This window comes from Ptychodera flava, chromosome 11 (genome assembly GCF_041260155.1).
Source record: "Ptychodera flava strain L36383 chromosome 11, AS_Pfla_20210202, whole genome shotgun sequence".
Taxonomy (NCBI): Eukaryota; Metazoa; Hemichordata; class Enteropneusta; family Ptychoderidae; genus Ptychodera; species Ptychodera flava.
This window is the reverse complement of record NC_091938.1, coordinates 41852485-41864852: the sequence shown is the minus strand read 5'-3', so window position 1 is coordinate 41864852 and position 12368 is coordinate 41852485. Positions and strand designations below refer to the sequence as shown.

General features: G+C 36.4%; 2 protein-coding genes across 3 annotated transcripts in view; one reads left to right on the top strand and one right to left on the bottom strand.

Moving 5' to 3' along the window:
• Positions 1–271: 271 nt before the first annotated feature.
• On the bottom strand, positions 272–5516 carry LOC139144561 (centriole, cilia and spindle-associated protein-like). The gene is made up of 4 exons (XM_070715271.1): positions 5098–5516; positions 4258–4598; positions 2652–2851; positions 272–1616 (listed from the first exon to the last, which is right to left on the bottom strand). Exons 2-4 carry the CDS (start codon positions 4571–4573, stop codon positions 1419–1421), a joined length of 714 nt encoding a protein of 237 aa, XP_070571372.1. The 5' UTR covers positions 4574–4598; positions 5098–5516; the 3' UTR covers positions 272–1418.
• Positions 5457–12368, top strand: part of LOC139144545 (RNA-binding protein Nova-1-like) — a 38468-nt gene continuing 31556 nt past the window's right edge. The window contains exons 1-2 of one of the 2 annotated variants that reach the window (XM_070715250.1): positions 5457–5591; positions 5769–5964. In XM_070715250.1, coding sequence (XP_070571351.1) covers positions 5841–5964 — 124 coding nt within the window. In that variant the 5' untranslated portion in view covers positions 5457–5591; positions 5769–5840. The other variant, XM_070715249.1, reaches the window with a different exon arrangement.

Below are 12368 nucleotides of genomic sequence, written 5' to 3'. Positions count from 1 at the left end.
CAATATTTTAGTTACCGTATTACCTGGCTATTATTTCCATAAACATTTTCAATGTCACATCTCTGTCTGTACTGGGATGTTGTCCTTCTATCATTCTCACTGTGCATATTCCATAAGCATAATCCATATGCAGGTTTTGTGTTAATAAATGTCAAAATGTTTACGTGTGGTGATTTCAACATTTGTTTGCCTTTTTGCACATTGCCTTAGAGTAGGAAGTTTCATATGTCTGTTATGTGTTGCATTTCATAAATACAGATCCAAACCAGGATAACATTTCAGTAAAAGATGTTTATTATATTACTAAGTAAACTAATAAATACTGTAAGTACGGTTCAAAATATCAAGATCAATTCTCCACATTCATTTCAGGTAATTCAGTATCAAACATTTTCTTACCATCATCTCTGGTTCAACAGCAAATTTTTTCACCAAGGATGACTACAATTTTTTACCCCAAATCCTCTAGCAACCCAAGAAATCACATAGTGCTCCCCCAAACTCCTCATTATCTTTCACATAGTAATCCATCACCAAAGGAAATCACCTCCATTAGATTGTCAAATTTCAATGTCTTCACACCTTGCTTTAGCATTTATCCATTCACTGATAATAATAACTATCTTCAAATTCATGGAAAGATGGCCTTCAATAAATATTCCTACAATACAACTTTACAGATTTCTGCTTTCACTCATGATTGAATTTATTCAAACCTGTCTGTGCTTACTGAAGTCACTTTGATGATAGGGTATGTGCTCAACACATTAAACATAATAAATAGTGGTTGTTGATTGACATGAAAATGTACAATAGTAACTTTGACATAGGTAGTCAGCTGCATCTTTACACATACAATGGGTTGAAAGACACTTACAGTATTGTGAAAATGGCATTGCTAAATTTGCTTCTAAGGTGTATTTCTTCTAGCCAACTTTGTTTATAAATGGAATTCAGAAGAAATCAGTGATAAAAGTAACAGTGAGCAGAAAAGCACTTACCCTACATCTGGTATCACATTATCTAAGGCACTGTAATGGAATTGTGTTTTGTTGGACAGAGATAATTAACATACCATAACAACAAACAACTGGAATCGTTTGACAGAATCTTGAATCACGGCCAAAGTTGCCTTGTTCAAAATCTGTAAGTTCATCAACCATACACTGTTCATAATTTGTGCACTACTCAAAAGTGATATACTTATAAACACATTTTAAAATAAAAAATGAATAGCCTCGATAATGAAGTTCTTATTTTCTAGATGGTAAAATTGTAAAATGACAACACTACGCTCTAAAACAAGCATGGATAAACTATACAAAAAGTATTTATAGTGTAGTCAGCATTACTTCTTTGTGATGTACTCTGTAAAATAATCCATCAAAACTTTGTTGTTATAGTACTGATAGTCTGCACTACTTTGGGGCTATGGCCGAGAAGTTCCTACGATATTCAGTCAGCCATTGTGATGATGTGTCCTGAGGCGGTTCATTAAACAGCGCCCTCTGTCGCTTCTTTGTATAGTTTTCCTGCCTAAGAGCATCTTTCTGTCTGACCATCTCAATCTCTTGACGTTTTCTTGCACGCAAAGCAGCAGGATAGATGTTAAAGGGCTGAAATTGAAAACAAGACTGAATGTTACTGGGCCAAATAAGAGTTGTTTTTGCATTTTTCCATACAAAGTGGACCAAAAATGTGTTATGTATTCAGTGGAACTAATGACCAACTTGGCCAAGCAGTTTATTAGGTGAAATTGTTTTATCTTCTTATCAATAGACCAATATTTAATAATAGACAGTAGATGCAGAATCCCCCCTTTATTGTCTATGGTTTAATTAAAATCTGACCCTGTGTTGAGAATAATGATTTAAGCTTGTTTCAGAATATTTATTTCCTGGGGAATACAATTTTTTAGGAATAAAATCCTGATTGATGTGGATTGATAGGAAGTACAACTTGAACAACTCAGTGTTCTCCAAAGAGCAATTATAGCCCATTGGCCACTAATCTTTAATTTTGGTAAAATGACAGATTTTTATTAACATAATATTGAACTACATTGTCATGTAAATTAGTCCCTGCTCTATCCAAAATCTGTGGCCCCAAAGGACAGTGTTGTAAAGTAATTCAGATATTGAGGTACTCGTAAATTGGTACTGCTTGCTGTATTTATAAAGATAATACATGTACATATGCTGTGAATTGTTTGCAACACCAACTGTCTTGAACAAGCAACTGTTTTATATTGATAAGTACTTAAACTTCAAGTTTGGAACTGTAAAGAGCAAAATTTGTGTATCATCTTGTTTGTTGAATATTTTTTCCCTTGATAAATTGAGGTCTGTATATTTTCACGATATAAAAATCCTACCACTCTATCAGCAGCTGTACAAGAATGCAGTTAGGGCCAAGGAGACTCCACAATTTAATATAACGGTAAACTTATGCATGGTTCTTTCAATAAGCCCCTTTGAAAATGTAGCTTTAAGAACCAACATACAATTTACATGTACTTCTGTATTCAAATAGTATTTGTACGTGTATAGTCTAAACTGCATAAGTTTGCATCACAGGGACAGCATACCTGGTATCTCTCTATTCACATTCTATGTGTTGTGAAATTCAAAAGGTAGTACATGCAAACTTACATGTGAAACAGCAGCTTTCACATTATGCGTTCTTTGGGTTCCAGTTTCTCTTTGTTTGTCAGCCCAACCAAATGGCAGAAATGGAGCTTTGTGCGTGGTTGGAACTTGTTTTGGAGACCTCACTCGTTTTCTTGAAGCATCTTTAGCAGTTTGTGGTCTTGCTGCTTTAGGCTTTGTCTTTGTAACAATTTGCGGAGAATCTGAAAAAAGTGAACAAAGATTACAAAGTTGGTGATGACAATGATGAAACTATTGCAAGGGGAAAATACAAGAATAGCCAATGATAGTCTGAACAGGCTGTACCTGCCACTGTTATTTATAATTAGGTCCTTCAAATAAAATTCTTTGTTTGCAGTCCCCGTGCTGGTAGGTTTTCAGAGAAAATTAAGAAGAGAAACGCAACGGTAATACTATTGCAAATAAAAATGTTATTTTTCCACAAGACCCCAAATAAAAATTGGGCTTACGTTAATGCACTTGTGTTTTTTGTCTGTTTGTTTTTCCCCCTGGCTGGCTAGTAGGTTTTTCAAAAATCAAAGGATGGCAGACAAAGAGTTTTCTTTAAATGGCCTTACCAAACAAAGATCTGCCGAGCAATTACATTAATAATACTTCATTTATCAAGATCATGAAAAATTATCTTTTTATTTGTAACTTGATCAGCCAAATTACAGGCCTTTGAGTGTCTGTGGCTAAACAACTACTAAAAACAGAAAGAAACTATCAGTTTACAACAGCATGTATGAACTGATTATTGCTATCCAGCTACTGAGGACAATTAGAGTCAACCTCATGTTTGACTTCACGATCAACTTGCCAGTGTGTTAGTCCCTTGGCTTCCCCATCGTCTTTACCAGACAATCCATTCTACTGTTTATTATATTATTTCTTCCATCAATATCACACTAGGCATGAGGCAATAAGCTTGCACAATGTTGATTTCAAAGTGACAGTTAACTTGTCCGTAGTAGAGGAGTTTTAAATATTTTTCAGATGCTTCTCTCTGTCACAGGTGTTTGAAGCCTTGCCCAGGACATGTGCATCAGCTCACTAAGACTGACGAGTCAGTGCACTGCAGCAACTGCGTACTTCGTGCCACATCAGTGACCCTTGAAACAAGACGGCTGCCAACATGCAACGCATGCACACAGCTGGATGCTATTGTACATTGTGATGTTTAATCCAAAATGAAAATATATAGATACTTTTTATTTTCAATTTTTTCAGGTAAGTTTTATAACTACATTACTTGCAAATTTTGCTAGATTTAAAACTATTGAAGCTGCACTGTGACGTATAATGATGAAATCATAAGAATCATGGGATTGCAATGGTACCAGTCGACCATGACATCAAGAATTTTATTCTTATACTGCATCAATGCATGCATATGAATCAGCCGCTTGTAGCCATCTTTGGTAGCCCACTGTGCTGGCTATTACCTAATGTCTGACTATACTAGTAAATGCATGAAATTAATTTCAATAATATGCTATATTACACTTAAAGAAAAGTGTGTACACGAAAGGAGGACACCAATATCAGCAATAATACTGTCTTAGAAAATTACATGTATGTACATGTATATCAAAATATGGATGAAAACCTTGTATAGGTCTATCCTCAATTGGTAATGATTCCCTTGTACCATCTTCAATAGAAGTTCTATGGTGGACTGTGTGGCTGTCCTTGTTTGACTTATCTTGTTGATACACTGGTGCAGATTGTGGTCTTCTGTCAATGTCTTTTTCTGTTTCATCGTCTTTGTCCCATTCCCAGTCATCCCATTGAAAAGGCTCATGGTGGTATTCTAGATGTCTTCTCTGCAAGCAATAATCTACCTTTTCTTTGTAGTGATGAAAATGCTGATTCCACTGTGGCCCACGAAATTCACGTCGGTATTCTGTTTTCTTGAAAACCATTTTCAAATTCCCAGTTTAGTTGTCACTGTGAGTAAAGCAAATTTATGTCAACATGTACTGCGTCATAAAAATCTCACGATGCTATGTAGACAGTCCCTCCAGGACAGTCCCTCCTGGAGGAACTGTGGTTACACAATTGTATTGTTCTTCCTTGCTTTTGAAGTTTGTTTTAGTTTGTATCGTAGCAACTGGATGCATGTCAGCGTCGGATCCATTAGAAGACGAGATGCCGATGTTGGATGCAGGTGACGCCGTACGCAGGGCATCATCCTATTGTTTTGCCACTACTCTCAATGGCCGCGGAGATTGCGTCCGAAGGCCCTAAACTATGGAGGTACTGTACCTTCATGCCCCCAAAAAGTCTGACATTTTGATTTGCAAATCACTGGTTAGGATAGGTACCTAGGTCGTATATTGACAATTCCACCGTCCACGGTAATTGAAGGTGCTGTTATTATTATTTCTCGTTACTCAACCTAGAGGATGTAAAGTGACTCGTTCGATATTAACAAACCGTAACCAACCTTGCGTCCGAATGCGGCTAAAATACAGCGCGGCCTTATATCTCTCTCGCAATGGCTGTGGTACGTTACTTTACACTGCACTGCAGCGTTCTGTGCAGGAAGTAGAGCACCTGATACATGTGACCAAACTTGCCTCGTTTCCAGGTTTTACCCAGTGCCCTTGAATGTGGATACTTTACTCCACTCAGCTCAGTTGACCTTTGTCCTATTCGGGTTTTCACTCATTGTTTACTTAATTCGTTAAGTGATGTCTACAGGTGATACGGGACGAACGCGATATAAATTGACAATGTGTAACTAATAAGGTACTCAGAATAATCGCAACGATGTTTGGTTACTGGGTAAAAATGCATATGACGCCTTGCGGCTTGTAAGCATAGCATGCATAGGCTGGTACATGGTACAGCGATGTTTTTCTTATCACGTGACACATCACCGCTTCATTGTGTAAATTGTGTAACCTTCCGCCCCTCCATACAGAGCGTGAATAAAAAGTAAGTTTATTGTGTGCACTCTCGACTTTGTATTCAGCTCTCACAGAATCAATGTGATTAGCTTTTCAGCGTTTTTTGAATTAGATGCGTGGTAACTTGCGCTGAGTGAAAGACGTTTCTATCGTTGTATTATTTGTGGACTCATTGTCAGGAGCTGGGTTGTTCTCGTATGTACAGGTCTGGCAAGTAAGTCCGAGTGAACGGTGCTCTATCAAGAGCTGTAGAGTACGATAGTCAATTCTTCTCAAGATGGCGACAGAGTTCGCATCGGAGCATGAGCAGCTCAACGTAGATTTGGACGCTACAGACTCAAGGAAACGACCGCTTGAAGGAGATGGGGAGACGGGAATGTCGAAACGGTCCAATATTGGAGGTGAGGTGATTTTTTGTGTTATTTCGTCAGCAACTGTGATGACTTCAGCGATGCCACCAGCCTGCTCCGTACGGAAGTAAAATGCAGAAAAGGGGTGGGCACTCCAGTTAACACATTTATAGCATTCGCTTTTGACCAGAAATAAGACGTAACCTGAAACACAATGCAGGGATTTACTGCAAATGAAAACAAATCGTCTTCTTTGGCGATGTCTTTGGCAATTCAGAGTGCATGGTGTTCGAAAATATTGTCCATGGTTTGACCAACACATGGTTTGCGTGTTACGTTATCTTACTGTACGATCTAACGATCACGCCATGCCTTAGGCTCTTGATTTCCTCAATTTTGTTACGTCTTTACCAGCCGCTGAAAATAATCAACAGCCTTTTAGGCAATCATAATAAAATCTCGAAGATGACTTGTTGTAGACACATTACGTAATAGTATTTGCTGCCTGCGCACCCAGCACAATCTTGCAAAATACACAATTCTTAGTAGATGAACACTCGTACGGAGTTGGAGGGATTTTCGTTCAACCGATTAAAAAAACGCTCACACTAATTTAAGTGCCCGGGCTAGAAATCCATTCCACTGTAGGGCTACGGGACCAAGTTTTGGGTGATAAAGAATCGAACCATCAACAGATGTTAAAAAGATCGATGTGGGAGACAAATATCGCATTTATCAATGTATTGCACGCGATTGTTTGCCATTGTAATGTGTATTTAGAATGAAGTCAACAAGTCATTTAGCTGTATTGTGAACTGTATTCACTTAGAAAGGTTTAACAGTGTAGGTTGTTATGGTATGGTCAAAAAAGCAGTGAAAGAAATAACAAGCACTGTTGTTGGCATTAATGACAGGCATGCATGTGGAAACTACAAATACTAAATGTGCCATGGCAAGTGTTTATGAAGACGTGTGATAAATCTTATGTGACCAGGAATTGATGGCAGCATCAGCAAACAGCAAACTCAAGTCCAGGATTTAACCAGATCCATTCGGTTTTTATATGGTACCTTTAGCATTGCGGGAGAAAATGACCCATGTTTCTTTTAACACTTAGGAAGAAAATCAGATCTTTTCAACTAAATATCTTCAAATTGTCAGAAAAAAATTCTACGTCTTGCCAAAATAGTTATTATTAGTGACCAAGCAAATGCAGTATAGTCACATAAAGCTGGCTTTATGAGCACCAAGCACAAATAAAATGGTAAAAATTAACCAGCAAGCATTACCAAATAGCCAACCTATAACTGAATAAACATTAGGTGCCTAGCACAGGAGATGGCAATGTTTGTCCAGTGAGAACTCTAGCTAATTATTTACAGCTCTATAAATCATGCTTGTGTGGACAGCCACATCCAGCATAGCCGTTGTCATAAATTTGAATTAAAATTGTCTGGATTCCATAGATTTTATAATGCATGTTTGAGCAAGAACCTCTGTTTTAGTTTCAGAATTAGTGTATTACTTAAAATTGTAAATTGCTTTTCAGTTGCTATGATAATTAGTTGAGTAGTATTTTGGTGACCTAGTCAATCTTTCACTTTTGTATAGTCAGAGTCAGAGGAATGTGGTTAATGAAAATTTATCATGGTTATGGTGCTGATGTAAGGTAGTCCTGAAAGTGGTGAGGTTACCCTTGGGGTAGTCTCCAGGGAATTGTGTTACCTGACTAGTGTGCTTGAGTTCATTTCATGTGTACAAGAATAACTGGATGACAATTTGCATGTAAAAAAGTAGGCCAAGCTGTTTATTCGAATTACCAACAGTTTTAGTCTTAACATTAACTGGTATAAGCTATAGCATACCCCTTATCTCAGAATTCCTGTGTGTTACAGTGGTGATCAGTAATTGTGCATGTTGTATTTTACTGCTGGGCATGTTCATGTTTGGAATGGTACATGAGACGCCTGCTGAGTCAGTGATATTGACCCCATCTGCATGATCTGTGGCGCTGTGGTTTTCCATCAGTCTGTGTAGCATTGGAATTCTATAGCCACGGCAGAATACATACTTGATTCCATCTAGCTGAGTGCTGCTATGGTCAGTCAGAGCTATGTAAACAGTTTTCAAGAAATTAGGGACTAATTTTCGTGCACGGAAAACGTTTCAACTGAACAGAAAAGACAGATTTTCTGCATGTTTTGAAAGCAGATATACTATGGCCTTGTCAATTCAAAAATAGCATTTTTTTGAAATTTGATGGCGTGTGCAACTTATACAGACTAAATAATGAATACTCAAAGCAGTACCATATCATGAGACACATGTTCTACAGTGCACCAATCCTTTAAGGCTTTAATAACTCATAAGTCATCTCTTCAACAGCCATCAATAGTCATAATTTTATACAAGTCATTTTAGGTTTTAATTTCTGATATTTTTTGGAGATGTTAATTGTGATGGGGACTAATGAAATGTTAAACTAAATTCAACTTTGTTAAAAAATTACTGTGATATAAATTAAAGCTAATGTGTACCCTATCCTTTGACATGAATAGCATTTATACCTGTAAAAATCAGTTATCCTAGCATAGAGTACAAATCATGCTTGGTTTTACTAAGTTACTGCTAATGGTTTCAGATCTGTTAGGATTTAAAATAATTAATATACTATTACAGTTGTAGCAGACTGATATAATTAGCATAATTTTCAATTTATTTGGTCTGAATAAATGGTTAAGATCAAATAATCAAGGCAATTTTAAATTTTTAACATAAGGTATTGCAGTGTCTGGATCGCAGCAGTATAATTATACATGTACATGTATAATCTCAAAATAGCTTTCAATATTTATCAAAGGGTTCAATTCTTTTGTACATTTGAGGAAAACTGTAAGGGGATGGGGATGAATTCACAGGAAACATGTCTCTATTCATGGATGAGATGATTTTTTTGTGGGAAATAATGTACATGTAGCTAGCCAAAATTGGTAAAAAACCTTTCAATTTTACCTTAATATAAAACTGATATTCTATTTTTGTCTGCTCTTCAAAACAGTATGTGTGGATTGTATGTGTGTGACCTTGGTGTACAGTGGACATGTAGACTACAAAGTGAGATCATGCCTCATTGTACCTGTGAAACTAAAAATACATGCTGACATACTTGCAGTGTGATGACTTGTCACAGTTTAGAGACAGTGCATGTTGGTGAAAAAATTCAGAATATTTAAATACATGTGACAAAAAAGATGCCTTTTGTCTCTGGCCATTAGAATTGCAATACACACAGTTGAATTTTGTAAACATCATTTGTATTGTCTTCTCAAAATGTCTCTGTTGTAGCCTAAGGTAGGTTTACATGTATGAATAAATATACGTGTACAAACGTACATACACACCAAGCCCCTTACATGTTCAGTTTATATCACAACACATTCGTAAAGTTTAAGCAAATTAGAGCTGGTCAATAAAGTGTACAAGGTACAGTGTGTGATGTGTGTCTGCTGTGTTCATTGAGAGAGATTAGATGCTTCTTCCAATTGCCTGAATCTCTGAAGGAAGCAGTTACTTGTACTTGATAAAATGCTGTTGGGAATTACTTGTCGAGCTGAGACACCCATGTCAAGATTGCTTGTCATACATTCCTGTCTTACATGTACTAAGGATTACAAAATAGCAATGTTATTGTTGTTATCGCTAATGCTTTTAATTAACTATTCGTTGAAAGTAGTGTCACTAGTTTTAATCTGTGCGGGATTCATCACCTTTGCTATGGAAGTAATTGATGGACTATCACCTCCATATGCCTTATCCAAGTACCAGGTACTGTTTAACAATGGGAAATGGCAGGCTATATGGCAGGCTATGCTTGTACATTCACAGTACATGTATGTTTGATTTTGCAAACTCATGTCAGCTCTGTCGGAAACCATGTCCACTTCACCATTCACACATGTAATGATTGTACCTTCTGAAATGGATGTTGTGTACAATTTTTGTGTCCTCTTGTGTATCAGTTAACTAGTGGATAATTGATGCTGATCTATAGATAATGCTGATCTGTCCTTTTGAAATGACTGCAGAGAGATATGGTATTAATGATGATTTTGTAGTCTTTTTATGGTTTTGGTTTTGATATACATGTATACCATATCACTTTCAATAGGGAAGCTTGTCAAGTGTTTATTTCGTGAACAAAAGTACCAGCATTAAATAATGGATCAGTTCATGCATATGTTGTAGAAAATAACACTTCTGTAATTTCAATAGTGATGATTTTTGGTACTCTGCATAGACTGCAAAATACAACAGAATATAAATAAAGCACAAATGTTCATCTGCGGAAACTCCATTCACACCATGGGAAATAATATTTGTAAATACAAACAACATGATTTAGAAATGCTGCAGAAACGCACTGAGAATACTGAGGCGAGACTCAGACTTTATTTAAATATCTATTATATTTGAAGAAGCCTGTATGCAAATGTGCACAAAACAGAATATTATGCCTGGCAATAATGAGATGATTTTCAGCAGTAATTTTGAATGATGAAGTATTTTATGCAAAGTGTCGGCTTCAAGGAAGATATGCCAAGATATATACATGTAGTATCCATGTGATACATAGTGCTCACAAATGAATTTTGGTTTGACAGTACTCATACACGTTCATGCATGCATGATCCATAAGTTTTGAAATTCTTTGAAGCTACACTTGCAGTTTAGTAGGACCACAGTGTACATCAGTGTATGATAATAGACAGAGTACAATATCACAAAATGGTGTAATTTATAAATTTGATTCTTTAAGATGTCCATGCCAAGAGTCATACATGTACCTACATGTAGTGTAAAAGATATTTGTGTCATGTAAATTTGTTAAGGATAGGAGCAGTAGTGTAAGTGAATTTATACCCAATCTTTTATACCAAGAATCAGAAAATCTCTTAAATTTGGAATCTACAGCTTTTTGTCTTGCTGCAAATTAAATTATGATCAAGTGAAATTTATCTGTACTGTTCATGCATATAATGTAAGTTAGGTACCTGCAGTATATGTACATGTATGTGGTGTTGTTTATGACATATGTACCACACATTAAATTGTAATGGAAAATGACTCTGTAATTTAGAAAAAAGTGTTGTATTCTGCATTTTTCTTAATCATAAACTGTCAATCAGTCAATTACATGAATAGATTTAGATGGGACGTAATTTTTATGAGCTAGCCACTATCAGCATGCTACATACATAGCTACATACTGAAACTACAGTATGAGTGGCTTTACTAATCTGTAAATCAAGATATAAGGAAGTGAAACTTCTGTCTATGTGAGTCTATTTACTTTATATTAATGTGTCACAGTCTGTTGATGGCGTGTATCCCATAATTATGTCATACCAAGTCATTTTCTCAGTTTGTCTTAGAATATAGGGCTGATTTGTGCCTTGTCTGTCAGAAGGAATAGATATTTACATGTAGATGGCAACCCATTTTCCTAGTCTCCAAACCAGGGAGATGTGTTGATTAGTGACATTCCATAGCATTTCTACTAATAGAACATGTATCCTTATGTTGAAGTTGTCAAAAATCAGGCATTGATCATACACTGTTTCAAGTTCTGCTTTTCAAAGTACAGATTCTTGTTATCCATGAAACTGAAATAAGCTATTATATACTGTTTCCTGCAGTGTTACCCTGTGGCATATATTATACATGTATGAAGTCAGTGCTGAATATCAGGCAATGTTTCCACTTTTCTCAAGGACATATTATTTACAATGTATCACTTCATTCATACAGGCAAAGTGGTCATGTCCAAATTGATCTGACCAGGCACTAGCCCAAGGCCAAATATTGAAAATTTAGTTTCAGTCAACAGTATGATGTGAGCACAACGAAAAAATGTGCTGGTTTAACTTTAGCTCCGTGTGACCTCTTACCTTTCAAAGTTCAAAATGGTGGGCTTGGATACTATCACAATGTTTGTACTATTCATGATTTTTGTACGTGTTTTACATACAAGAAAGGCTAATATGACTGCCACTGACTATTTAAACCATCACAGACAATTTCAGCATATCTTTAGTTTACTGAGCCTACAGGCCAGAATTGGATACATTCATGAGTACAAGATGTTTTAAATGCATGTATGTTGTTAACATTGCATCTCTCAGTTGTACAAGCACTTTGTGAATCAGGCGACATGGTCTCATTTGCAGAGCTTGATGGAAACATGTTGTTCTGACTGTACATGAGATGATAGAGGACTGGACTGAAAACTTGTGGTACCGTAAACTCATTGATCAATACATGTAAGCTTGGGCCATAAAAGAGTCCATGATCAAATTTTGCAATCAACTGGGACCAGAGCAAGTGTAACATTTTCACACATGGAAATCTGGGCTGACTCAGATTTTAAATTAGACAACATTGTAATATATCCTAGC

Excerpts from the sequence above, each read along its gene's own strand:
- LOC139144561 (XM_070715271.1), bottom strand. The coding sequence starts at position 4,573 with ATGGTTTTCAAGAAAACAGAATACCGACGTGAATTTCGTGGGCCACAG. Across the intron at positions 2,852-4,257 it reads TGAGGATAGACCTATACAAG|ATTCTCCGCAAATTGTTACA; the intron begins GTTTTCATCCAT and ends CACTTTTTTCAG. Across the intron at positions 1,617-2,651 it reads TGAAAGCTGCTGTTTCACAT|CCCTTTAACATCTATCCTGC; the intron begins GTAAGTTTGCAT and ends TTTCAATTTCAG.